Source organism: Coregonus clupeaformis, chromosome 24 (genome assembly GCF_020615455.1).
Source record: "Coregonus clupeaformis isolate EN_2021a chromosome 24, ASM2061545v1, whole genome shotgun sequence".
NCBI classification, from domain to species: Eukaryota; Metazoa; Chordata; class Actinopteri; order Salmoniformes; family Salmonidae; genus Coregonus; species Coregonus clupeaformis.
Genome location: NC_059215.1, coordinates 25,633,723 through 25,659,635, shown reverse-complemented (window position 1 = coordinate 25,659,635; position 25,913 = coordinate 25,633,723). Strand labels below are relative to the sequence as shown.

General features: G+C 41.1%; 1 protein-coding gene across 1 annotated transcript in view; it reads left to right on the top strand.

Moving 5' to 3' along the window:
- Nucleotides 1–25,913, top strand: part of pex14 (peroxisomal biogenesis factor 14) — a 124,262-nt gene that overhangs the window by 8,921 nt on the left and 89,428 nt on the right. Inside the window, exon 2 of the mRNA XM_041846316.2 lies at nucleotides 217–261. Coding sequence (XP_041702250.1) covers nucleotides 217–261 — 45 coding nt within the window. The remainder of the gene's footprint in view (nucleotides 1–216; nucleotides 262–25,913) is intronic.

Sequence of the window (25,913 nt, the reverse complement as noted above, 5' to 3'; positions counted from 1 at the left end):
TCTACAGTAGGCATCTAGGATTTTTAAGCATGTGCTGACTATATACAGAGAGCTGATTCAGGCTACATGTAAAATGTAATGTAAATGTACATGAATGTCCACTGTGCCAGTGTACTTCTGAGTATCATCTGCTGAAATATTAGACAAAATCCAACCCGCACACTCCACATTGCCAGTAGGTGGAGCTCTAATCCAAGCATCTGTTCATGTTTTCAGCCTGGTGCTCCATCCAGAGATGACGTTCCCCCCAGAGAAGCACTGGTAAGACATCGTCACTATGTTCTGCTCAACTAACCAAATGAAACCCTCCACTGTTTACCGGCAGATAGATATTTGTAGTCCTATTCTCACAAAGCAGAGAGAAAACACAACGCCCTATTCAATCAAAACTAAGGCTAAACAGGATTTATTTTATATAAGACCGAAAATACTGTTTCGAGAGAACATGTTCAGATTGATTCATTTAATCAACAAATCAGTGTTGAACAATGTGAAATTAAATGACCCTTTCCTGGAAGAATGCATCTTATATCCTGGATTGGGATTGAATAGCTTATCTTTTTATTAGCTATTGTAAGTCTCTTTCAGAGGGGCTGTAGGCCTACATTTCCATGGCCCACTACCACACCCTGTATCTTCCCATTTTTAATTCCCTTAAATGTCATGTATGATTTTCCTCCTAAACCACAGATTAAAAGCTTTTTCCTTGCTAGTTAGTTTATTCTTAACAAATGTGTCCGCTAGGCCTCATTTTATTTTGCATCGGAATCTGGCTCCATTCAAACCTTGCAGAAAGCTGTTAAAGTACTGTTGTGTTTTTGTTTTGTTGTAAGTTTAGAGGTACTGTAAGTGCAACAATTTAATGGCATGATGAATTGGCCATTAAAACAAATACAATGGAATAAAAAGGTAAACCTTGAACATGGCAATGATAATTTCAACACCGAACAACCAGATAGGCTATTGCTTGCATTTTAAATGTTGTATCCCAGGATATTTATTGTAGTCATTCTTGTTTAGGTAGCCTCATGTCCACACTTACAGGCTACATTTTAAGTTAAGACTAACCTTGTCAAACAGATACAGTGCCTTGCAAAAGTATTCAACCCCCTTGGCGTTTTTCCTATTTTGTTGCATTACAACCTGTAATTTAATTGGATTTTAATTTGGTTTCATGTAATGGACATACACAAAATAGTCCAAACTGGTGAAGTGAAATGTTTCAAAAAATTCTAAAAAATAAATAACGGAAAAGTGGTGGGTGCAATGTATTCACCCCCTTTACTATGAAGCCCCTAAATAAGATCTGGTGTAACCAATTACCTTCATAAGTCACATAATTTGTTAAATAAAGTCCACCTGTGTGCAGTCTAAGTGTCACATGATCTGTCACATGATCTCAATATATATACACCTGTTCTGAAAGGCCCCAGAGTCTGCAACACCACTAAGCAAGGGGCACCACCAAGCAAGTGGCACCATGAAGACCAAGGAGCTCTCCAAACAGGTCAGGGACAAAGTTGTGGAGAAGTACAGATCAGGGTTGGGTTCTAAAGAAATGAGCACCATGGTCTTCATGGTGCCTGAGCACCATTAAATCCATTATTAAAAAATTGAAAGAATATGGCACCACAACAAACCTGCCAAGAGAGGGCCGCCCACCAAAACTCACAGACCAGGCAAGGAGGGCATTAATCAGAGAGCCAACAAAGAGACCAAAGATAACCCTGAAGGAGCTGCAAAGCTCCACAGCGGATATTGGAGTATCTGTCCATAGGACCACTTTAAGCCGTACACTCCACAGAGCTGGGCTTTACGGAAGAGTGGCCAGAAAAAAGCCATTGCTTAAAGAAAAAAATAAGCAAACACGTTTGGTGTTCGCCAAAAGGCATGTGGGAGACTCCCCAAACATATGGAAGAAGGTACTCTGGTCAGATGAGACTGAAATTGAGCTTTTTGGCCATCAAGGAAAACGCTATGTCTGGCGCAAACCCAACACCTCTCATCACCCCGAGAACACCATCCCCACAGTGAAGCATGGTGGTGGCAGCATCATGCAACACTCGAGTGGTTTAAGGTGAAACATTTAAATGTCTTGGAATGGCCTAGTCAAAGCCCAGACCTCAATCCAATTGAGAATCTGTGGTATGACTTAAAGATTGCTGTACACCAGGGGAACCCATCCAACTTCAAGGAGCTGGAGCAGTTTTGCCTTGAAGAATGGGCAAGCTCCTAGATGTGCCAAGCTCATAGAGACATACCCAAAGAGACTTGCAGCTGTAATTGCTGCAAAAGGTGGCTCTACAAATTATTGACTTAGGGGGGGTGAAATAGTTACGCACGCTCAAGTTTTCAGTTTTTTGTCTTATTTCTTGTTTGTTTCACAATAAAACATATTTTGCATCTTCAAAGTGGTAGGCATGTTGTGTAAATCAAATGATACAAACCCCCCAAAAAATCAATTTTAATTCCAGGTTGTAAGGCAACAAAATAGGAAAAATGCCAAGTGGGTGAATACTTTCTAGGAAAAATGCCAAGTGGGTGAATACTTTCGCAAGCCATTGTACAGTATGTGAGATGCGTTATCAGTCCACCTAAAAAACAAACAATGAATGTTCGTTCTCATCATGAACTCTGTTGTGGCTTGTAAGATCGTGTCCATGTATCATGGATTGTTCAAGGGGACCAATTATCTGACAGTCAGTGACTGTGTACTAGCCTTTTTAATAAGAGGATACATCTAGTGTTTTGTCTTTGAGGAATCAAAAGGGCCTTTTTCAACTGTTCTGCTACATTGATACGTCCCTTTTAAAATCAGGGGTTGATTGGATGTTTGAATTGTTGTGCAAAGCTTTGATCTTCTACCATTGTGGTTTGAATGTGGTTCGAATGTGTGAATAAGAGTAATTCTACAGTAGCAGAATGATGCTGAGACTGATTTTTCACTTTAACATGTATTTCAAGCAAAAAACTATGATTGCCAAGTTAAACAAACCATACAACTTGATGCACAAGGACTACTTTTAACAATTTCCACTGAAAATTGTACAATAAGTAAAACAATGATTTATTTAACTTTGCAATAGTTGGTTTTTGTTTGGCATACATTTTAAACATTCTGTTACTGTGGAATTGCCCAAAAGTTAAAAGTGGAGTGAAAGTCCAAAACTGCTTTAGATAAGCTCATGACTGAAGTCAGTGAGACTGCTCAACAAATCAAATCAAATGTATTGGTCACATACACATGGTTAGCAGATGTTATTGCGAGTGTAGCGAAATGCTTGTGCTTCTAGTTCCGACAGTGCAGCAATATCTAGCAAGGAATATCTAACAGTTCTACAACAAAAACCTAATACACACAAATCTAAGTAAAGGAATGGAATAAGAATATATAAATATATGGATGAGCAATGTCATTATCATTATCAGAGTGGCATAGTCTAAGATGCAATATATAGTATAGAATACAGTATATACATATGAGATGGGTAATGCAAGATATGTAAACATTGAAGTGCCTTTATTAAAGTGACTTGTGTTCTATTTATTAAAGTGGCCAGTGATTTTCAAGTCTGTATGTAGGCAGCAGCCTCTCTGTGCTAGTGATGGCTGTTTAACAGTCTGATGGTCTTGAGATAGAAGCTGTTCATCAGTCTCTCGGTCCCAGCTTCGATGCACCTGTACTGTCCTCGCCTTCTGGATGATAGCAGGGTAAACAGGCAGTGGCTCGGGTGGTAGTTGTCCTTGATCATCTTTTTGACCTTCGTGTGACATCGGGTGCTGTAGGTGTCCTGGAGGGCAGGTAGTTTGCCCCCGGTGATGCGTTGTGCAGACAGCACCACCCTCTGGAGAGCCCTGCAGTTGCAGGCGGTGCAGTTGCCGTACCAGGTGGTGATACAGCCTGACAGGATGCTCTCAATTGTGCATCTGTAAAAGTTTGTGAGGGTTTTAGGTGACAGGCCAAATGTCTTTAGCCTCCTGAGGTTGAAGAGACACTGTTGCGCCTTCTTCACCACACTGTCTGTGTGGGTGGACCATTTCAGTTTGTCAGTGATATGTACGCAGAGGAACTTAAAACTTTCCACCTTCTCCACTGCTGTCCAGTCGATGTGGATAGGGGGGTACTCCCTCTGCTGTTTGCTGAAGTCCACAATCATCTCCTTTGTTTTTTTGACGTTGAGTGAGAGGTTATTTTCCTGACACCACACTCTGAGAGCCCTCACCTCCTCCCTGTAGGCTGTCTCATCGTTGTTGGTAAGCAAGCCTACTAATGTTGTGTTGTGTGTAAACTTGATGATTTGAGTTGGAGGCGTGCATGGCTACGCAGCCATGGGTGAACAGGGAGTACAGGAGGGGGCTGAGCACACACCCTTGTGGGGCCCCAGTGTTTGGGCACTCTGGGTGCGTGCTATGGGTCCGCCTACCGTACCCACCACACTAGTAACCTAGTGGCACTAGTAGCCTAAATAGCAAATATCTTAAGAATATGTCAACACACTGGTGCTCCTCATAACAGGGATCCGATATGTATTCTTGAATACATCTGTGACACATTGCCTTTGTGTTCGTGCTTACCTTTCTCATTTGTTACTGCTGAGGCTGATTTAATCCTGTCCTGGGGTCATTGATTGTTGTAGTTATCTCCTAGGCTTTATTTCAATGTAATTCCTCTTTATCCAAGTGTGTGTTACCCCCCCTCCCCCCACCCCCCCATTCTTATAAAGAGGATATATTCTTGTTATGAAGGTCCTGATTCAAGACATGGTTGACATGTCGTCCCCCCCTCTTTTTCTCCTTTCTCTTTTTGATGAGCTGCTCTTTCCCAGTTAAGTGGATTATTACAGTAGGGATAATTCTTGTCACATGGCATTATTTGGATGAGGTGAATAATTGAAATTTGTGTCTGAAAGCATTTTATCTGGATGAGAGGAAGGGGACTGCTGGCAGGGGTTGGAGGGAGGCTTCTAGGCGTGCGTGCGTGCGTGCGTGCGTGTGTGTGTGTGTGTGTGTGTGTGTGTGTGTGCGAGTGTGCATGCACATACGCGTCTGAGTGTCAGACTAGGGACACCAGTCAATGTTAACAGGTTCTGACTCACCTCGCCCGATCAGCGGGCCCTGGCTCACCGAACAGCTCGCCTCCTCTGTGGCTCGGGTTAAGCCACCACCGCCTCGGCCAGGGTGAGACGGCTGAGAAGGAGCAGGTTTGGACCTGCAGTTTTTCTCTCAGTGGGCTGGCACAGACCGAGCGCTCCCTCCGGTTCACTGGAGTACTAGTCAGTCGCTCCAAGCTACCGCTGTTGCCTTGGGGGCTGGAGTTGTCCCTCTCATTCACTCACCCGTCCCTGTCCTCGCTTTGCCACTCATTGCCTCTCCTTCTCGCCATCTCTCTTCTCTTTTACCCTCGTTGCCCCCCATCTGTCCTTCCCCCTCCCAATTCTATCTAGTGCTCTATGAAAAAACATCCAACCGTTGACATCAGACAAATAGAGCCATGTTTGTTTGTCAACCCCAGCCCGCACCATTCAATGTGGATATGCTAACGGGCATGACCTCTGGAAAGAGAAGAGGAGCAGGTTGTTTCAATCTCACTGGCTAGCTGCTGTGTCTCCCATACTGTGTCTCTGCATAGGCTGGGGCTCTACATGATGCTGTGGAAGTGTTGTGTACAGCTGGCCTTCAGGGAATCCGGGGGGTGTTTGTGTGTGTGCGCAGCATGTGTGTGTAAGAGTAGTGTGTATATGTATGTGTGTGTGCTTTTACAGTATAACCTAGTGTGTGTGTGTACAGTAGGCCTATGTACGCATGTGTGTTTAGGGGTGGTGGGTTGGAGGAGCAGAGGGAGGAGGTAATGGGAGGGGGAAAAAAAAGTTGTAAGAAGATCATCCCGGTCTCGCACAACTTCAAAAGCTCCCCTTCCCCAGGATATTAAGCGACTGTGATGAAAAATTTAGCGAGCGTTAAATAAGGCGCTTTGAAGTGATCTGTTTTGGCTCAGCAGTCTCTGAATTTCCGTAGCCCCTCTGCTATCACCATCATGCTAGCTAGCTAGAGAGAGAAAAAATAGAAACTCATAAAGCCAAGGAGTTGGGGGTTTGGCTGGGTGGGTGGCTGACTGGCTGACGAGATGCCAACATATACGTTGGAAGTACCGCCAGTGGCATGGGTCAAGACTGCCTCTGCTCCCCCTGGTCTCTCTCTACCTTTTCTTCCTCCTAATTTTCCCCTTTTCTTATGCTATTCTTCCCTGCCCCCATGAGCCCTGGCAGATATACAGTGCCTTCAGAAAGTATTCACACCCATTCCCCCCCCCCCACATTTTGTTGTTACAAAGTGGGATTAAAATTGATTTAATTGTATTTTTTTTGTTTGTTAACAATCTACACAAATTACTCTGTCAAAGTGAAGAAAAATTCTAACATTTGTAAAAAATAAAATATATATATGAAAAATAAAACACTAATATATCTTGATTAGATAAGTATTCAACCCCCTGAGTCAATACATGTTAGAATCACCTTTGGCAGCGATTACAGCTGTGAGTCTTTCTGGTTAAGTCTCTAAGAGCTTTGCATATTTTTAAAATTCTTCAAGCGTTGTCAAGTTGGGTGTTGATCATTGCTAGACAGCCATTTTCAAGTCTTGCCATAGATTTTCAAGCAGATTTGAGTCAAAACTGTAACTAGGCCACTCAGGAACATTCAATGCCGTCTTGGTAAGCAACTTCAGTGTATATTTGGCCTTGTGTTTTAGGTTATTGACCTGCTAAACAGTGAATTTGTCTCCCAGTGTCTGTTGGAAATCAGACTGAACCAGGTTTTCCTCTAGGATTTTGCCTGTGCTTAGCTCTATTCCATTTATTTTAATCCCCTCCCCCAAAATCCCTAGTCCTTGCTGATGACAAGCATACCCATAACATGATGCAGCCACCACCATGCTTGAAAATATGAAGAGTGGTACTCAGTGTTGTGTTGGATTTGCCCCAAACATAACGCTTTGTATTCAGGACATAAAGATAATTTCTTTGCCACATTTTTTGCAGTTTTACTTGTGCCTTATTGCTAACAGGCTTCCTTCTTTTCACTCTGTCAATTAGGTTAGTATTGTGGAGTAACTACAATGTTGTTGATCCATCCTCAGTTTTGTCCTATCACAGCCGTTCAACTCTGTAACAGTTTTAAAGTCACCATTGGCCTCATGGTGAAATCCCTGAGCGGTTTCCTTCCTCTCCGGCAACTGAGTTAGAAAGTACGCCTGTATCTTTGTAGTGACTGGGTGTATTGATACACCATCTAAATTGTAATTAGTCACTTCACCATGCTCAGAGGGAAAATCTCCCTGGTCTTTGGTTGAGTCTGTGGTTGAAATTCACTGCTCGACTGAGGGACCTTACAGATAATTGAAAGTGTGGGGTAGAGAGATGAGGTAGTCATTCAAAAATCCTGTTAAACACTATTATTGCACACCAAGTGATTCCATGCAACTTATTATGTGACTTGTTAAGCACATTTTTACTCCTGAACGTATTTAGGCTTGCCACAACAAAGGGGTTGAATACTTATTGACTCAAGACAATTCAGATTTTCATTCATTTGTAACAATTTCAAAGAACAAAATTCAATTTTGACATTATGGAGTATTGTAGTAGGCCAGTAACACATTTCAATTTAATCCATTTTAAATTCACAAGAAAATTTTGAAAAAGTCCAGGGGTGTGAATACTTTCTGAAGGCACTGTATGTTCCTCCTATGTCTGTTTTGAAAATAACATTTTGATTCTGTGGGGTTGTAAGGCCCATGTGACATGATAGTGATATCAGGAAGTCATGAGGTTCCCAGGAGCCTAACTTTGCCAATTTTATGTGACTTCTCCACCCCCCAAGTAGTTTTTAATTTTTTGTACTTTTATGTGGCCAACATTTTGAGCAAAGCTCAAACTTGAAGAATTGTTGAAATGTGTAAGACATTTAACAACTTTAAAGGGGCAAGATATAAATTGAGGACAACAAATCTGACACCGATCAGATATGGGTGGATACTAGCCGACACATTGAAGTCATCTAGCCAGCCACATTTCGCTAACTACTAGGCTACAGTGCTAGTTTTGTAATAGAGGAAAATCTTCTCGATTGAATAAAAAAACATAAGACAACATGTCTGAACAGGAAACCTCTCACTGATGTAAGATTTTTTTAGAAAGGCCTATGTGTTTCCATATTGAATGTTACAACACTCCAGATTTAATTATTCCGACAGTATAAGCAATGGTAGTCAGTAATGGGTCCAGTAGGGTGTTCCTTAGTCTGTCAGAAAACTAGGCTGCAATTTAGTTTGTCAAGGGAACCTTCCGTGAGATTTTTCTTTTTTCCTCTTTGCTCATTACTTTAATTGTAATTCTAATCCTTTATTGGAACTGTCCGCAGTAAAGGAGAATTATGGTCAGAGTGGGGGCGCGAGCCACAGAGATATTTCATGATTATTGGAGAAGACGGTCGCTAGGTGGCAGCCAGTAGTTCGGCCTTACTGTGATTACTGGGTGGGGAATTGATGATTGTGTGAGTGACTGTGAGTGTGTGTTAGCTGGTGGTTCTAGCTGCTTCTACCCACACACTCTCAGAGCTTTAAAAGAGCAAAGTCAGGGCAAAAGCATCTGAATAACGCCTGTCGCCTCATGCGCTATGTAATGTATGTCTGATATTTGTTCTGCCGAGCTACATTAGTGTTTGCTTTATAGACCTGTCCTTATTGAGTGGAGGTCCTCTTTCGGGGCTTTCATGCACATTGAGCAGAAAAAATAACTGTTTTGCAGAGCCGCCCTTGTCCCACCTCAAACGAGGCACAGGCACACAATATACCATAATGCTATATTATTACAACATATGGTGTTCATGTTGTGAAACATAATTTTTCTCATTTGTTTCAGTGCATTTTGTAACACTTGTCACAGTTGTCCACTTAGTTGAGCTTACTTCTTGGGTCTTGGTGAACCTGTCTCTGAGACGCTATATTTATATTTATTTCTCTGAGTTGCTCTTGTTGTGCATCTATGCGATGTGTTTGTGTCAGTGGTTAATGATACAAGAAGGACTCACTGTTTTATTGTTGCTGTGTTGCGCTTTTTCCTTCCCCCTCACCCCCCTGGTAGCTTCCTTAGAGGACTCTGTATGAATTCTCACTGTCATGTCCAAGGACAAGTGGCGCAGGGTCAGCTAATTGCTTTTATGATTATGATTTCACGTCAGATTTATCGTGCATGCTCGGAGCACATCTTCCAGGTCTGCCGACACTGCTGGCTTCTCAAAATGAGTTTACTGCTCCTGGCTTGGACTTCTGGTTAAAAGGTCCAATGCAGCAGTTTTTATCTCAATATCAAATCATTTCTGGGTAACAATTAAGTACCTTACTGTGATAGTTTTTTTAATTAAAATGGTTAAAAAGAAGAAAAAAAATGCTTCTTAGCGAAGAGCAATTTCTCATGCAAGAATTTTGCTAGAACTGTCTGGGAGTGGTCTGAGTGAGGGGCCTAATTGGATGAGCGTAATGGGAGGGAATTGTAACCTGAGAACGAGCTGTTATTGGCAGAGAGGTTTGCAATTCTCTTTGTTATTGGTCTATTAACTTATACCACCTGGTGATGCCACCAGGCAGGCCAAAACTCCATCCCACCAAATACAGGATGAAATTTCAGGTGGTCTTTTCAAACAGCTCTTACACTAAAAGGGCATTATCATCATTTTCACAATTTCACAGTATTATTCCAACCTCATAGTGTCTAAATATATATAAAACACAGGGAAATCCTGTTTTTGACTGCATTGGTCCTTTAAGTGCAGGTCACACTTTTTGACTCATTAGACCAGAATGTGGGTGAATCACACAGGCTTCCCCACCCCCACCCCTTTTGGCCACAAAATGCACTTTCTCCAGCGGGTTCTTGAACGTGAGAAATATTGAGGTCATGATGAAGGGATGACACAGACAAGGATTCTTGCACTTAAAAAAAAGTTATGTTAATAAATCTCTCCTCTTTATTTCCATGTGCCAAAAGTCTTTCTGATGTTGGTGATTTTCTGATGGTTCCACCCTGCTCTTTGAAAAGGATGAGTAGAGAGGAGTCCAACCCAAATGTTTACTGTTTTGTGGTTTCTGCCTTATGTGCTGTGCTGGACTGTGTTCTTCACTTCCTTTTAAAGGGATACTTCGGGATATTGGTAATGAGGCCCTTTATCTACTTCCCCAGAATCAGATGAACTCGTGGATAGCATTTTTATGTCTCTGCGTGCAGTTTGAACAAATTAGCTAATTAACGTTAGTGCTAGCATACTAGCTGTTCCTGTAGACTTCCAGTCATTGCGCTAATGCTAGTTAGTATTGGCTCGTGAAACTACCTCCAACTTCCTTCATACTGGACGCAGAGACATAGAAATGGTGTCCATGAGTTCATCTCTAGGGATGTTGATTTTTAATTTCCAAAATCCTGAAGTATCCCTCTAATGCTTTCAGTTTTTCTTTCTAAACTGTGAAAATGTTTACGCTAATAATTAGCACATATATTTCATTGTTCATGTAAAGGACTGATTTGTTAGGCTGTATTGATTTCATATTGTAAACTGTTCAGAACCTCTTGTTCGCTGTAGTAGTTTTGACCTCACATTGACCCCTTGGCTAAGTTACAGTGCAATGGCAGATGCAGGCCAAAATAATGACACTTTTTTAAAAGTTCAATTTGGGGACATTGAAGTCTATGATTATGAAGAATTCCATAAACTTTAATTTGTACTTATGACTTTATTTGTAGAAATGTTAATCATAGAAAATACACTAATGCAAACAGCGTGGTAACAAAGCTATAATTTCCAAATTCTCTAATAAATGTGTGCGCTGTCATTATGTGTTTGCTTAACACATGATATAATTTTAAAACATTTTTAATTAGGGCATAGTTATTTTGTCTCAATATGCTTGGGAAAATAATCGTCATTGAGTTGGCATTTAACACTCACTACTGTTCCACTTTGTAATTACTTCGGCTTGATTTACCATTTGCGTCACATTTGTGTGCAGAATCGGAGAGTAGGGAAACTTGGGTCTGTGAGTGGCTTGCTTCTCACAGCGAGACTTGAAATCTCCAGATGAATCAGAGATGTCTACGCTGTCAAGACTGCTCACATCGCTCTCAGCCTCCAATGTCACTTTCAAGGCATAATTACACAAGTTGTGTTGATTAGTATGAGATGCAATTACGCCGGCTTTCCGCCGCAAATGGGGGATGTGATGCGTCTTGATTGACAGCAAGCATCCTGGCTTTAATAAGTAAATGACTATGGTAATTCAGGTACTGAGACCCTTTGATTTGTCAGCATCTTTTTCATTTTGGCGATGTCCTCTGATTTTAATGAACAGGAGGGTGATTGAAGCTCTCTCTCTCTCTCTCTCTCTCTCGTTCATTCGTTCATTTCTCTGGCCTGAAAGTGTTAGTAGGGGAGGCCCACACTGTTTTGCAGGCCATATTCCAAATCCCTCCGCTGATGCTGAATTCTCAGTTTCTTCTGATGGTTTGATCAAGTGTGTAAAAAGCATAATCTTGGCACTTAAGTGAAAAGCTGAGTTTTGCCTGTGCTAGACTGTTGCACGGCTTGTTTTCAGAAGTGTGAAATAAGAGAAAAATTATTAGTAATTTACACTTTAGGGAATTATTTTTTAAATATATTTTTTACCTGGCTTCCCAGTGAGTTATTAGCTGTTAATTTGTCTGCCGGCTCCCCTGCAGCGCCAGATATTTGTTTAAATGGTGGGATTCCCTCAGTGCAATTGTAACTACACTTCTGAAAATGTGCTGAGCTCTCTCTAATTACGTAACGTAATGCTAGTGGTGGTTAGTGGGAGAATATTAGACCGAGCTATGAATAATGAGAACTAAAAAGTCTTAAAGGGATAGTTCAGCCTAATTACATATTTAGGTACTCTATCTAAATATGTAATTTCGCTGAACTAGGCTTATCTCTTTAACCTCTATGGGGTTGGTGTCCCGTATACGGGACGGTTGCGCTAATGTGATTAGTATGACTGTGGTAAGTAACAGCAAACTTTCCAGGACATAGACATGTCTTATATGGGCAGAAAGCTTACATTCTTGTTAATCTAACTATCTTATAGTAGCTATTACAGTGAAAAAAGACAATGCTATTGTTTGAGGAGAGTGCACAACAATAAAAAACTTAGCATGGCAACTGGTTTGATACATTCACCTCTGAAGGTAAATAATGTACTTACATTAAGTAATCTTGCTCTGATTTGTCATCCTAAGGGTCCCAGAGATAAAATGTAGCATAGTTTTGTTTGATAAAATCCATTTTTATATTCAAATGTAGGAACTGGGTTCTACAGTTTGAACCCCTGCTGTCTCTGGCTCCACACCCATCCTGCCCGGCCATCTAGATGTGTTAAGTTAGGGTATAAGCTAATGGTCCATCATGTATGACATTCCTGGGAGTGTGTAAACTTACATTTTGTATTACCATATACTTTTTGTATGTTCTCTGTAGTTATGTACTTGAAAATGTATCAATTGACCAATTTGGCACATTTGGGCAGACAAAATAGTCCAGTATTGCAACGCGTCACTGGATCAATCTGAAACTTTGCACACACACATCTAAATTGCGCATAAACTACAATATCATATTGTGGCCTTTCTCTTGCATTTCAAAGATGATGGAACAAAAAAACAAAAACGCATGTTTTTTTTGTTTGTATTATCTTTTACCAGATCTAATGTGTGTTATTCTCTGACATTAATTTCACATTTCCACAAACTACAAAGTGTTTCCTTTCAAATGGTATCAAGAATATGCATATCCTTGCTTCAGGTCCTGAGCTACAGGCTGTTAGATTTGGGTATGTCATTTTAGTTGAACATTAAAAAAAAAGGGTCAGATCCTTAAGGTTAAAGTGGTTAAAGAGGTTAAAGTGTTTTCCAGCCAGGAAAATTGACATGTACTGTAGGTTCAGAGGTGAGATCATATGATAGTATTTCTAATTAAAGGCCAAAAGTTACAAATTATATAGTAACCCAATTTCTCAAAATCCACACCTTTTCTAACTTAAGTGATGACAGCGTTGAAAGAATATTGAAATTTGAGAAGACTGCCTTTTTATTAAGACTACACCTTTAACATCATGTAGGACAACTGTCTTTTTAGACCATGCAGGACCCATCTAAAAGTCAGATATCAGTCTTTACTAGATTTACACAATGACTTAAGGGAAAGGCCCTTGTTAGTCTCACTAGAGCCCAGAGTCTGTTCATGCTAGTAACCCCCTACAGACTCATACATGTGCTGCATAAATATAATGAAATAATTTGCACTTGCACTCACTACCCCAGCTGTAATTTATATGGATTGAATGAGTGCTGCATTGTGGAAAAGCATGAGTGGACCAAACGCTCGTTTGTCACCTCTAATAAATGTTGGAATGTAAATTATGAAGTTATGCTTCAGATGTAAATGCACTTTATTTCAGTCCCTTAATGCAAAGACCCCACTCCAATACATTAAGACAAAGGGGGAGTCGGGTGGGGGATTTAACTTAGAATTCGGACTGTTTTCACAATCAATAATAAACACAAAAGACCGTAGATGGGGAACATTATAACATATCTGACGTCGGGTTCATAAATTATTGCTTGAAAGCAGGCTTGTACACCAAAAATGTAAATACATTAATGTTATTAATAATGTAGTGACTAATAGTTCTATCAAGACTGTAATAGCAGTTTAATGGAATATGACAGCAAGAATGTATTACACTTCTTACATTTAGATGGGACCTCATAGGACATTTATCAGGGATTTCTGAAACATATTTTTTTGATTATTTTGTTAAGCTAATTGCTTCTTTTCCCCACAACGTCTTCTCGGAGAGGGAGAAAAAAACACGTAATGGATATTAATTAATACGTGTCAGTTTTCTCGGTTTGATGAAAAATTATGAAAGGGAAACGCTAATAGGATTTTGGAGTTTCTCTGTGTGTGGTGCCCGAGATTATGACTTTATCAAGGGTATCAGAATAAGATAGCACTCTATAAATTAGTAGAAATTCAGGTCTGCTGCTTAAAATGAACGTAAACATTCCAAATAGAATACTTTGAATGTTTAACGCAATTAGCCTACCATGGCCAATAGCCAAGATATTGTACATACCGAACATTCACTGTACCATGAGGTGATCTGCCTTACATTAAATTAAAAAGTTTGAAGTTAAGCATCTGTTGGTTTACACTTCTGTTGGAACTAAGCACTTGGGGCTCTTCTGGCAAAGTCACTTCTGACAGTTACAAATAATCTGTTTTCAGTCGGACAGAGTCACTGTATAGACTTGCTTTCTGGAAACTGTCTCATTCTCTTAGCTTAGGCTGGATCTTTGTTGTCAGGGAGCTGTCCCATTTTGTTAAACTAGACCCATCATCTCTCCGGACCTCAAATTTACATCTACACAGAAAACCCGACTTTCCCACACGTTTGGGGGACATTGAGAAGAGCAGACATTATCAATAGCCTGCCATTACCTCATCACCAGCCAGCCAGCCCATAATATGGTAGACCCACAATACTCTCAGCACTACTCAGTGTAGACTACTTGACTCTTGTCAGGAGATGTATGTGCCCACAGGCAGCCTATAGGGGAAGAACAGTGTTAAGAGCTGTCATTAAGGTGTGGCACAAGTACAGACCAGCAGATAAACAAAGGCTGACACATTCTTCAACCTGTTGGCACGACTGCGCAATTATTAAACACCTGGACTGGCTCACTTCCCTGGGCCCCAGTGGCAGTGTTTCTGGTGCGAGTCATCTTCTCAATGGAGTGTTTGACAGAGAGACAACATGTTTTCCCATTGCCCCTCTATCTGTTTTCACTTTTCACTTAAATATCAAAATCTGTATTGTGTTTGTGCCAACACTGTCTAGGCTCTCAACACCCGACAAAGCAAATCAAGCTTTGACACAGAATTTTGATTATGAAACCAAGATATGCAGTAGTATGAATGTGGTTTGTTCCCATAATGCATGTAGAACAGGCTATATATATTAAATCCATTTTTTTTTCTATCCATATGTCCCACCAGCTCAACAAGAACCTGTTTGCACGACTAATTTATTATCAGTACGTGACTTCTCCCTGGTCTGTCCCTTCCTATTTCTGTGTGAGTCTGTCATGCTTTTTGCCCCCGCCAGCCTGTAGAAAGTGGTTTTAAGTATCGGGGGGCAGGAAAAGGGAAGTGAAGGGGTTCATCAAATGCCTCTACTTTTGAAATGCGGAGAGTGGTATTGTCATGTGTTATTATGTGTCAAGGTCAACACAATGACAGAACAGGTGGGGCGTCTGCTGTAGAGCGACTTGCCAACTCAGCCCCTTTGCTGTAACATGCCACCCTGTGTGATATTAGTGTCTGGCTGGGCTGTCTGCTCGGCTCCTACTATTGAGGCCCAGTGAAATCTTAACATGTACTTTCACCAACAGTGTGTGTTGAGTTTGTGGCGGGTGACTGTCAAGCTTTCGCCTTGTGCATTGAACTGCAGTGCTATTGCAAATTATATGCTCAATCTGATACCTTGCAAGTTACTCATACAGTTTTATGTAATAGAGGTGGAGATGGCAGTTCAAGTTGATAGTTGTTTGACACATCAAGTACAGAAGCAATAGTACTGATTTTGTAGTCTCATTACTGTGGTGGAAAGAGTAGGCTGGCAAGATTGTCTAGGCCTACAGGCTTTCTGAAAGTATATAGTAAATCAAGAAGATTCTGGCTGAACTTAAGGAAAAATGTGATTCAGCGCTGATATCACACTTTTACGAGTATCACTTCAGCTTTGGCATGCTATGTGGACTGGGTTTAATTTTCTACTCATTTTATTCTTCAGTGCCACAATTTCAGTGTATACACCTGCTCTTTCCATGACAAAGGCTGACCAGGTGATTCCAAGTGAAAGCTATGATCCCTTATTGATGTCACTTGTTAAAACCACTGAACAGAAATATAAACGCAACATGTAAAGTGTTTCATGAGCTGAAATAAGATCCTAGAAATGTTCCATACACACAAAAAGCTTCTTTCTCTAAAATGTTGTGAACAAATTTGTTTACATCCCTGTTAGTGAGCATTTATCCTTTGCCAAGATAATCCATCCACCTGACAGGTGTAGCATATCAAGAAGCTGATTAAACAGCATGATCATTACACAGGTGCCCCTTGTGCTGGGGACAATAAATGGCCACTCTAAAATGTGCAGTTTTGTCACACAACACAATGCCACAGATGTCTCAAGTTTAGAGGGAGCGTGCAATTGGCATGCTGACTGCAAGAATGACGACCAGAGCTGTTGCCAGAGAATTGAATGTTCATTTCTCTACGATAAGCCGCCGCCAACGTCGTTTTAGAGAATTTGGCAGTACGTCCAACCGGCCTCACAACCGCAGACCATGTGTATGGCGTCGTGTGGGCGAGTGGTGTGCTGATGTCAATGCTGTGAACAGAGTGCCCCATGGTAACGGTGCGGTTTTGAAATGGGCAGGCATAAGCTACGGACAACGAACACAATTGTATTTTAGCGATGGCATTTTGAATGCACAGAAATACCGTGACGAGATCTTGAGGGCCATTGTGAGGCCCATTTATTTTAGGGTATCTGTGACCAACAGAAGCATATCTGTATTCCCAGTCATGAAATCCATAGATTAGGGCCTAATTAATTTATTTCAATTGACTGATTTCCTCATATGAACTGTAACTCAGTAAAATCTTTGAAATTGTTGCATGTTGCGTTTATAATTTTGTTCATGAAGGGGAGGAGACCGGTTAAATAAGTATTTTTAAGCCTTGAGACAATTGAGACATGGATTGTGTATATGTGCCATTCAGAGGGTGAATGGGCAAGACAAAATATTTAAGTACCTTTGAACGGGGTATGGTAGTAGGTGCCAGGCTCACCGGTTTGTGTCAAGAACTGCAACGCTGCTGGGTTTTTCACGCTCAACAGTTTCCCGTGTGTATCAAGAATGGTCCACCACCCAAAGGACATCTGTGGGAAGCATTGGAGTCAACATGGGCCAGCATCCCTGTGGAATGCTTTCGACACCTTGCAGAGTCCATGCCCTGACGAATTGAGGCTGTTCTGAGGGCAAAAGGGGTGTACGTTAACGCTCACAGGCCTTTTAGGCATTCAATGACCCAATTTATCTTGAGTGAGAAGCGAGGACTAGCCTAACTGTGACCCTGATTGTTGTTTTTCCTCAGATGCTGTCATCTCATCAGTCTCAAACATGGCAATGTTTGCTTCCTAATCCAATGCTTGAGGTTAGACACTGGCAGTTGAGAAGCCTCCAGAAATGAGACTTTGCCAACATTTTTCTCCATGTCAGTTAGTTTGATTAGGAATAGACCTAGCCTGCTCACTACTTCACAGTGTGCTGCGGCAGGTCTACTGCCTAGGTTTCCCCCCTGATGGTGTGGCTGTGGTTTTCATCCGAGTACCTCTTTTAATGTGAGGCCCATTGTCTTGGTGAGTGCCTAACCGCTTCTGATGGCTCTTACTGAGAGACTGAGCCGTCATGGCCTCCCAGTTTCAGCCTCCAACCACTCCTGACCAGTAGATGGCGATATTAATCTATTCAGGCTCTGCCCAGGCCCTGATGCGCCTGCCTGCCTGGCTTCCATCCTTCTCCCTCTGTGGCTCTCCCTGAGGAGAAGTGCTCTCACCCCTGCGTGGAGGGTCATGCCACCAATTCCTATCCCCTTTCCGAAGACCGTGAAATTGTTGATCCAAGACAGCGCATGATTAGCATCTTCGGCTATTGACTCGAGAGGGAGACGCAAGATTATGTCAACTGGAATGTCACAATCTGTCAGTGCGTCGTCTTTGTGGGCATCCCCTCATCCTAGTGTCACGGTGCCCTTCAGAAAGGAATCATATGATCAATAGCAGGACACCTCTCTTGTCAATTGCCCCTCCATTGTATGTTTATTAGCCGTCTTGGCTGGTCGGGCTACTTTGTCCCAAACTGATGCCAACCTGCTGCGTGTCCAACAATGCAGTATGCTTTATATGCCCATCACAATGTGTCCCTCGTGACTTTGTGTGTTTTGTGTGTGTGTGTGCTTGCATGCATGTGTGCGAATCGGTGTCACATGCACATATGCGCGTGTGTGTGTGTGTTTCAGGGGGTTGACAGAGGAGGGGGGATAGGCTTGTCACTGTTAGTTGCATGTGACAGGGTGGCTCTTCTTCTGCCGCCACAAAACAACTTCTGGGGTGCGTCGCTTGGACACAAGCTCCACATTGTTTGCCACTGGTGCCATTTACATTTTGCCTCAATCAACTAATTGGATGTGAAGGGTTATAGTTCCTTGATGATGTGAAGGACAAGATACTGTGGCAGTATAAAAATTGATGCCATTGTGTTTGTTTGCATGATGTGTTGGTCTATAAGCAAGTATCTTGTTTGGCTGGGCATTGGTTTGTTGCATATATGTAATTTTTAAATATTTTTTTATTTTTCACATAATTGTACTGTATATTCACTTTACTTACAGTACCAGTCTTAAGTTTGGACACACCTACTCATTCAAGGCTTTTTCTTTATTTGTAGTGTTTTTTACATTGTAGAATAATAGTGAAGACATCAAAACTATGAAATAACACATAAGGAATCATGTAGTAACCAAAAAAGTGTTAAACAAATACAAATATATTTTAGATTTTAGATTCTTCAAAGTAGCCACCCTTTGCCTTGATGACAGCTTTGCACACTCTTGGCATTCTCTCAACCAGCATCTTTAGGAATGCTTTTCCAACAGTCTTGAAGGCGTTCCCACATATGCTGAGCACTTGTTGGCTGCTTTTCCTTCACTTTGCGGTCCAACTCATCCCAAACCATCTCAATTGGGTGGAGAACAGGTCATCTGATGCAGCATGCCATCACTCTCCTTCTTGGTCAAATAGCCCTTGCACAGCCTGGAGGTGTGTTTTGGGTCATTGTCCTGATGAAAAACAAATGATAGTCCCTCTTAGCGCAAACCAGATGGGATGGCGTATCGCTGCAGAATGCTGTGGTAGCCATGCTGGTTAAGTGTGCCTTAAATTCTAAATAAATCACTGATAGTGTCACCAGCAAAGCACCGCCACACCATCACACTTCTTCCTCCATGCTTCACGGTGGGAACCACACATGCAGAGATAATCCGTTCACCTACTCTGCATCTCACAAAGACACTGCTGTTGGAACCAAAAATCTCAAATTTGGACTCATCATACCAAAGGACAGATTTCCACCGGTCTAATGTCCATTGCTTGCGTTTCTTGACCGAAGCAAGTCTCTTCTTATTGGTGTCCTTAAGTAGTATTTTCTTTGCAGCAATTCCACCATGAAGGCCTGATTCACGCAGCCTCCTCTGAACAGTTGATGTTGAGATGTGTCTGTTACTTAAACTCTGTGAAGCATTTATTTGGGCTGCAATCTGAGGTGCAGTTAACTCTAATGAATGTATCCTCTGCAGCAGAGGTAACTCTGGGTCTTCCTTTCTTGTGGCGGTCCTCATGAGAGCCAGTTTCATCATAGCGCTTGATGGTTTTTGCGACTGCACTTGAAGAAACTTTCAAAGTTCTTGAAGTTTTCCGTATTGACCTGACCTTCATGTCTTAAAGTAATGATGGACTGTCGTTTCTTTTTGTTTATTTGAGCTGTTCTTGCCATAATATGGAATTGGTATTTTACCAAATAAGGCTATCTTCTGTATACCACCCCTACCTTGTCACAATATAACTGATTGGCGCAAACGCATTAAGAAGGAAAGAAATTCCACAAATTAACAAGGCACACCTGTTAATTGAAATTGAATTCCAGGTGACTACCTCATGTAGCTGGTTGAGAGAATGCCAAAGGCAAAGGGTGGCTACTTTGAAGAATCTCAAATACCATTTCGTTGGTTGCTATGTGATTCCATATGTGTTATTTCATAGTTCAGATGTCTTCACTATTATTCTACAATGTAGAAAATAGTAAAAAATAAAGAAAAACCCTTGAATGAGTAGGTGTGTCCAAACTTTTGAATGGTACTGTAAGTATTCACATCCCTTTGCTGTGACACTCCAAATTGAGCTCAGGTGCATCCAATTTCATTTGATCATTACATATACATTTTAGTAATTTAGCAGACACTCTTATCCAGAGCGATTTACAGTTTGTGAGTGCATACATTTTTCATACTTGAGATGTCACTACAACTTGATTGGAGTCCAATAGGGTTGGGCGGTATCCAGATTTTCATACCGTTTCTGTACCATACTGGGGTATACATAATTACCGGAAGTGCCCACAAGGGGCGCTATACAAATGTAAAAATGATTATAATCATACTTTTTTACGTACAAAACAATTTAGGCAACAGAGATCTTGATCCAGGAGGGATTGAATGTCTAGTCTGGGTACCAGTCTTTTTAGCTAACATTCCACTCCTTTCCACTCCATTGTCATTGCCAAAGAGACTGGCCTTTTGGCAATCTCAACGTTTAATATGCAGCTGGATTCACGGCAGAGTTGCTCATTGGAAATAACATTAATATTTTCCATGACAAGTTGTGGAGCCTCAAATAGAATTAGAATTATTACAAAGACAAAAACAAACATTTAGCTGTTAGCTAGGCAAGTTGTTGTATTTTGAAGCTTAAAATCTAAGCAAAGAGGTTTTGTGGTTGGAATTGCAATATTTAGATGTGAGTTAGCAACTTTTGCCAGACTGGTTTCGTCTGGACAAACAAAATGGTTGCTTAGCAACCAGATACCAACGTGTTCTGCAGAGGAAAAAAAAGTGCTAGAGTTCCAATATTTGGATAATTGTTGTGATTGGAGGATAGCTGTGAGGGTTATCCAATCATCTGTTCTCCTCAAGCTCATTAATGATGGAATGTTAATATTTGAAGATGGCAGAAATGCCAGTCTCTTTGGCGATGACAATGAGTGGCAAGGAGAGGAATGTTAGCTAAAGAGACTGGTACTCAGGCTAGAATGTCTCTGCTACAACCAAGTTTGATCTTGACATCTAGCCACTTAGCTAGCAAGTTAGCAAAGCTGGAGCCCTGAGCTGGATATCATTTATTTGACACGTCTTAGATTTCTTATAGTTATACTTATGTAACCCCATATGTTTTTTTTTCTCTCACAAATATATACATACATATACATACATATATACCCTTTTTTCAAATATATTTCACTTTATTACTTTCCAACCCCATGACCCCTTCCCTAATTGGAGTAAAACTAGAGAACAACAACGCTTAGGCCTCTACTTCCAGGTTATACATACTATATAAATGTTATGGACACAGTCAATTTTACAATAATTCTATTTTGTTTGTTTTTACTCTTGAACTTCCTATACCCTCAACCTCTCCCATCATTTTCATGATATCCATATCTTTCTAACTGTGCTCTTTCACAAAAGCTCTCAACCTATAACCTATAGACTTATTATGGACACAGTATGCTTTACATTAGTTATCTTGTTGTTGTTAGTCCCATCCTTCAGCTCCATTCAACACCTCCCATCTATCTCGTAACACCATCCATATTGGATTTCTATTTGCCATATCTTTTTCAACTGTACAGTCGTGGTCAAACGTTTTTTGAGTGACACAAATATTAATTTTCACAAAGTCTGCTGCCTCAGTTTTTATGATGGCAATTTGCATATACTCCAGAATGTTATGAAGAGTGATCAGACAAATTGCAATTGATTGCAAAGTCCCTCTTTGCCATGAAAATGAACTTAATCCCCCAAAAAACATTTCCACTGCATTTCAGCCCTGCCACAAAAGGACCAGCTGACATCATGTCAGTGATTATCTCGTTAACACAGGTGAGAGTGTTGACGAGGACAAGGCTGGAGATCACTCTGTCATGCTGATTGAGTTAGAATAACAGGCTGGAAGCTTTAAAAGGAGGCTGGTGCTTGAAATCATTGTTCTTCCTCTGTTAACCATGGTTACTTGCAAGGAAACGCGTGCCGTCATCATTGCTTTGCACAAAAAGGGCTTCACAGGAAGGATATTGCTGATAGTAAGATTGCACCTAAATCAACCATTTATCGGATCATCAAGAACTTCAAGGAGAGAGGTTCAATTGTTGTGAAGAAGGCTTCAGGGCGCCCAAGAAAGTCCAGCAAGCGCCAGGACCGTCTCCTAAAGTTGATTCAGCTGCGGAATCGGGGCACCACCAGTGCAGAGCTTGCTCAGGAATGGCAGCAGGCAGGTGTGAGTGCATCTGCACGCACAGTGAGGCGAAGACTTTTGGAGGATGGCCTGGTGTCAAGAAGGGCAGCAAGGAAGCCACTTCTCTCCAGGAAAAACATCAGGGACAGACTGATATTCTGCAAAAGGTACAGGGATTGGACTGCTGAGGACTGGGGTAAAGTCATTTTCTCTGATGAATCCCCTTTCTGATTGTTTGGGGCATCTGGAAAAAAGCTTGTCCAGAGAAGACAAGGTGAGCGCTACCATCAGTCTTGTGTCATGCCAACAGTAAAGCATCCTGAGGCCATTCATGTGTGGGGTTGCTTCTCAGCCAAGGGACTGGGCTCACTCACAATTTTGCCTAAGAACACATTTGCATTTACATTTTAGTCATTTAGCAGACGCTCTTATCCAGAGCGACTTACAGTTAGTGAATACATATTTTGTATTTTTTTTTATACTGGCCCCCCGTGGGAATCGAACCCACAACCCTGGCGTTGCAAACGCCATGCTCTATCAACTGAGCTACATCCCTGCCGGCCATTCCCTCCCCTACCCTGGACGACGCTGGGCCAATTGTGCGCCGCCCATGAGTCTCCCGGTCGCGGCCAGCTGTGACAGAGCCTGGATTCGAACCAGGATCTCTAGTGGCACAGTTAGCACTGCAATGCAGTGCCTTAGACCACTGCGCCACTCAGGAGCGCCAACACAGCCATGAATAAAGAATGGTACCAACACATCCTCCGAGAGCAACTTCTCCCAACCATCCAATAACAGTTTGGTGACAAACAATGCCTTTTCCAGCATGATGGAGCACCTTGCCATAAGGCAAAGTGATATCTAAGTGGCTCGGGGAACAAAATATCGAAATGTTGGGTCCATGGCCAGGAAACTCCCCAGACCTTAATCCCAGTGAGAACTTGTGGTCAATCCTCAAGAGGCAGGTGGACAAACAAAAACCCACAAATTCTGACAAACTCCAACCATTGATTATGCAAGAATGGGCTGCCATCAGTCAGCATGTGGCCCAGAAGTTAATTGACAGCATGCCAGGGCGGATTGCAGAGGTCTTGAAAAAGAAGGGTCAACACTGCAAATATTGACTCTTTGCATAAACTTAATGTAATTGTCAATAAAAGCCTTTGACACTTATGGAATGCTTGTAATTATACTTCAGTATAAATATCTAAAAACACTGAAGCAGAAAACTTTGTGATGACCAATACTTGTGTAATTCTCAAAACTTTTGACCACGACTGTACTGTGGTGTTTCACAAAAGTTCTGAACCTTTCTATTCTCATTGTTTCTACAGATTGTAAATTGAAAATAAACATTTTTGATAAAAGTATTATTATATTATTGATCGATTGACTATGACTTTTCAGATCCCCAGTAGTGCTATATGCAGGGTTAGCTCCCCATCTAACTTAACAGAGCTTGAGAAAATGTAGAAAGCTGATACAGACATACCCAAGATGACTCAAAGATGTAATTGCCGCCAAAGGTGCTTCTACAAAGTATTGACTCAGGGGTGTGAATACTTATGTAAATTAGATTTCTGTATTTTGTTTTAATTTACCATTATGGGTTATTGTGTGTAGATGGGTGAAAAAAAATCTATGTAATCCATTTTGAGTTCAGGCTGTAACATAACAAAATGTGGAATAAGTCAAGGGGTATGAATACTTTCTGAAGGCACTGTACAGTATGTCAGATACTCCATTGAGTGTAATTAGCTCCAATGAGTGTAATTTGCTCAATATTAGGAGTTGAGAAATAAAGTTGAAATCATTAGAAAGGAAATATTATCCTATTTTCTACTGAAGGTATGTAATTCAAAATTAGGGGGCCGTGGATCCCAGGTTGAATACCCCTGTTGTACAGTGTACATGTATGCCTGCGAGCACTTGACATTTTTTAAATGGAAATTATTATTGTGGCAACACATTCAGTTTACTATATTCTTTTAAATGATTTCTATTTGCGTTTATGTGTCTTTGTTTCCGGTAATGCTCATAAAAGACAAGTGGAGCTGCTTGTCACAGAATGTCATCATTGACTGTAAAAGTAAAAAAATATATAAAGCTTCAAATTACAGGAAAGAGGCACTGCATTAAAGAACAAAGGAGATCGATGGCAGTACATTACATTTTATGCAATTGAGAAAAAAATCAACTAATTAAAATTGATCACTCCTGCTTTGTAAAAGTGTTTCTGAATTAAATTATTGTATGAAAACATTTTGACCAATAGAGAAGCCAAGGAAGTATCCATTACTGGATTGCTGCTGAGAAGGGGCTTGAATGTTTGTGGTGGCTGAGTAGTTCTGTTGTGCTACACCGCTGCTGCTTTCTCCAGCTAAAGTGCCACAGTTTAATCTCTGATGACCCTTATCTGTCAGAGCGGCCCCAGCCTTCTTGTTTAGGCCTTTTACCTGAATTAAAAGACATTTGTGGGATATATATGCCGGTCTTTTGGCCAAAGTGAGTGAAAGTGAAGTGTCACTGACAGGGGTACTGGTCTTTAGTCATGGGGGGGCACCAGCACCTGCCCCTGCCCCTATGTGGATGTATTTATCCAAGCAGTCATTTGTCTGAGTTTTGGTGAGGCTAACTCGACCCTATGCAGCCATTGGGAAAAACATAATATTGATATAAAGTTAATACGGTACTTCACGAGGGCCATATTTGAATACTGTAGTTTTTGTTTACTCAAAGAACTGTCGATTTTAGATGTGCATTTGTTTATGGGTTATAGCCTAGTCCAAAATGTAAACCTTTTGAAAATGTTCTAGGAGACGCCCTTCATTTTTTGGGGGAATGTGTAACTAAACCGGATCATCATAATGTTGATTGTTTATCAATATTTCTCATCAAACTTACATTGAATCATTCACCTCCTAAAATCTTTGAATTTGAACTGTAACTGACGAAGAGATGAAAAGTTCAGACACTTTGTCCTAAGTTTCAATATAATGATCCTTACATCATGAGATGCCATGTATTAGGCTAACACGTATTCAACCTGCTGAAACATGTCCCTTAATAGATAGATCGATGTTCTTTTCCTGTAAGGAAATATGTCTATGAATGGGATGGGATGTTTACACATTTGAAAAAAAAGTAGTGATTTCTAGAATAAGAGTCATAAACAGGCACTGATATAATCTGGACTGATCTAAAAGCTTTGTTTTGTGAGGGACAGCTAGATTGAAGTGTTTTAGCTAGATTGAAGGGTTTTAGCCAGATCGGGCCTCACACGTGTTCCAGCCTGCAAAGTTCCATTGCATTGACCAATTCAACTGTTAGGCCTAGTTGTGACGACGAACGTCTGATAGGCAAATACTTATGAATGGAAAGTTTGGTCTGAATGTGCACTGGTCGCAAAAGAGACTGATTTCCATCCACCGCCCCCCTTTAAAATTGCGTAATGTGATGTTGATGTCATGTTTGTAGCCTTGCCCATGGGGCTAAAGTTGTCACACATGCAGCACTGTCTGTTATTTTTAAACCTTTGCCAACCAAACGTCAATGAAGTTTTCCATGGCCCTTTTATGCATCGAAACGTTCACGCTGACCTTTAATTTCAGGAGTTAGGATTATTCAATAAAGATTAACCACATTTG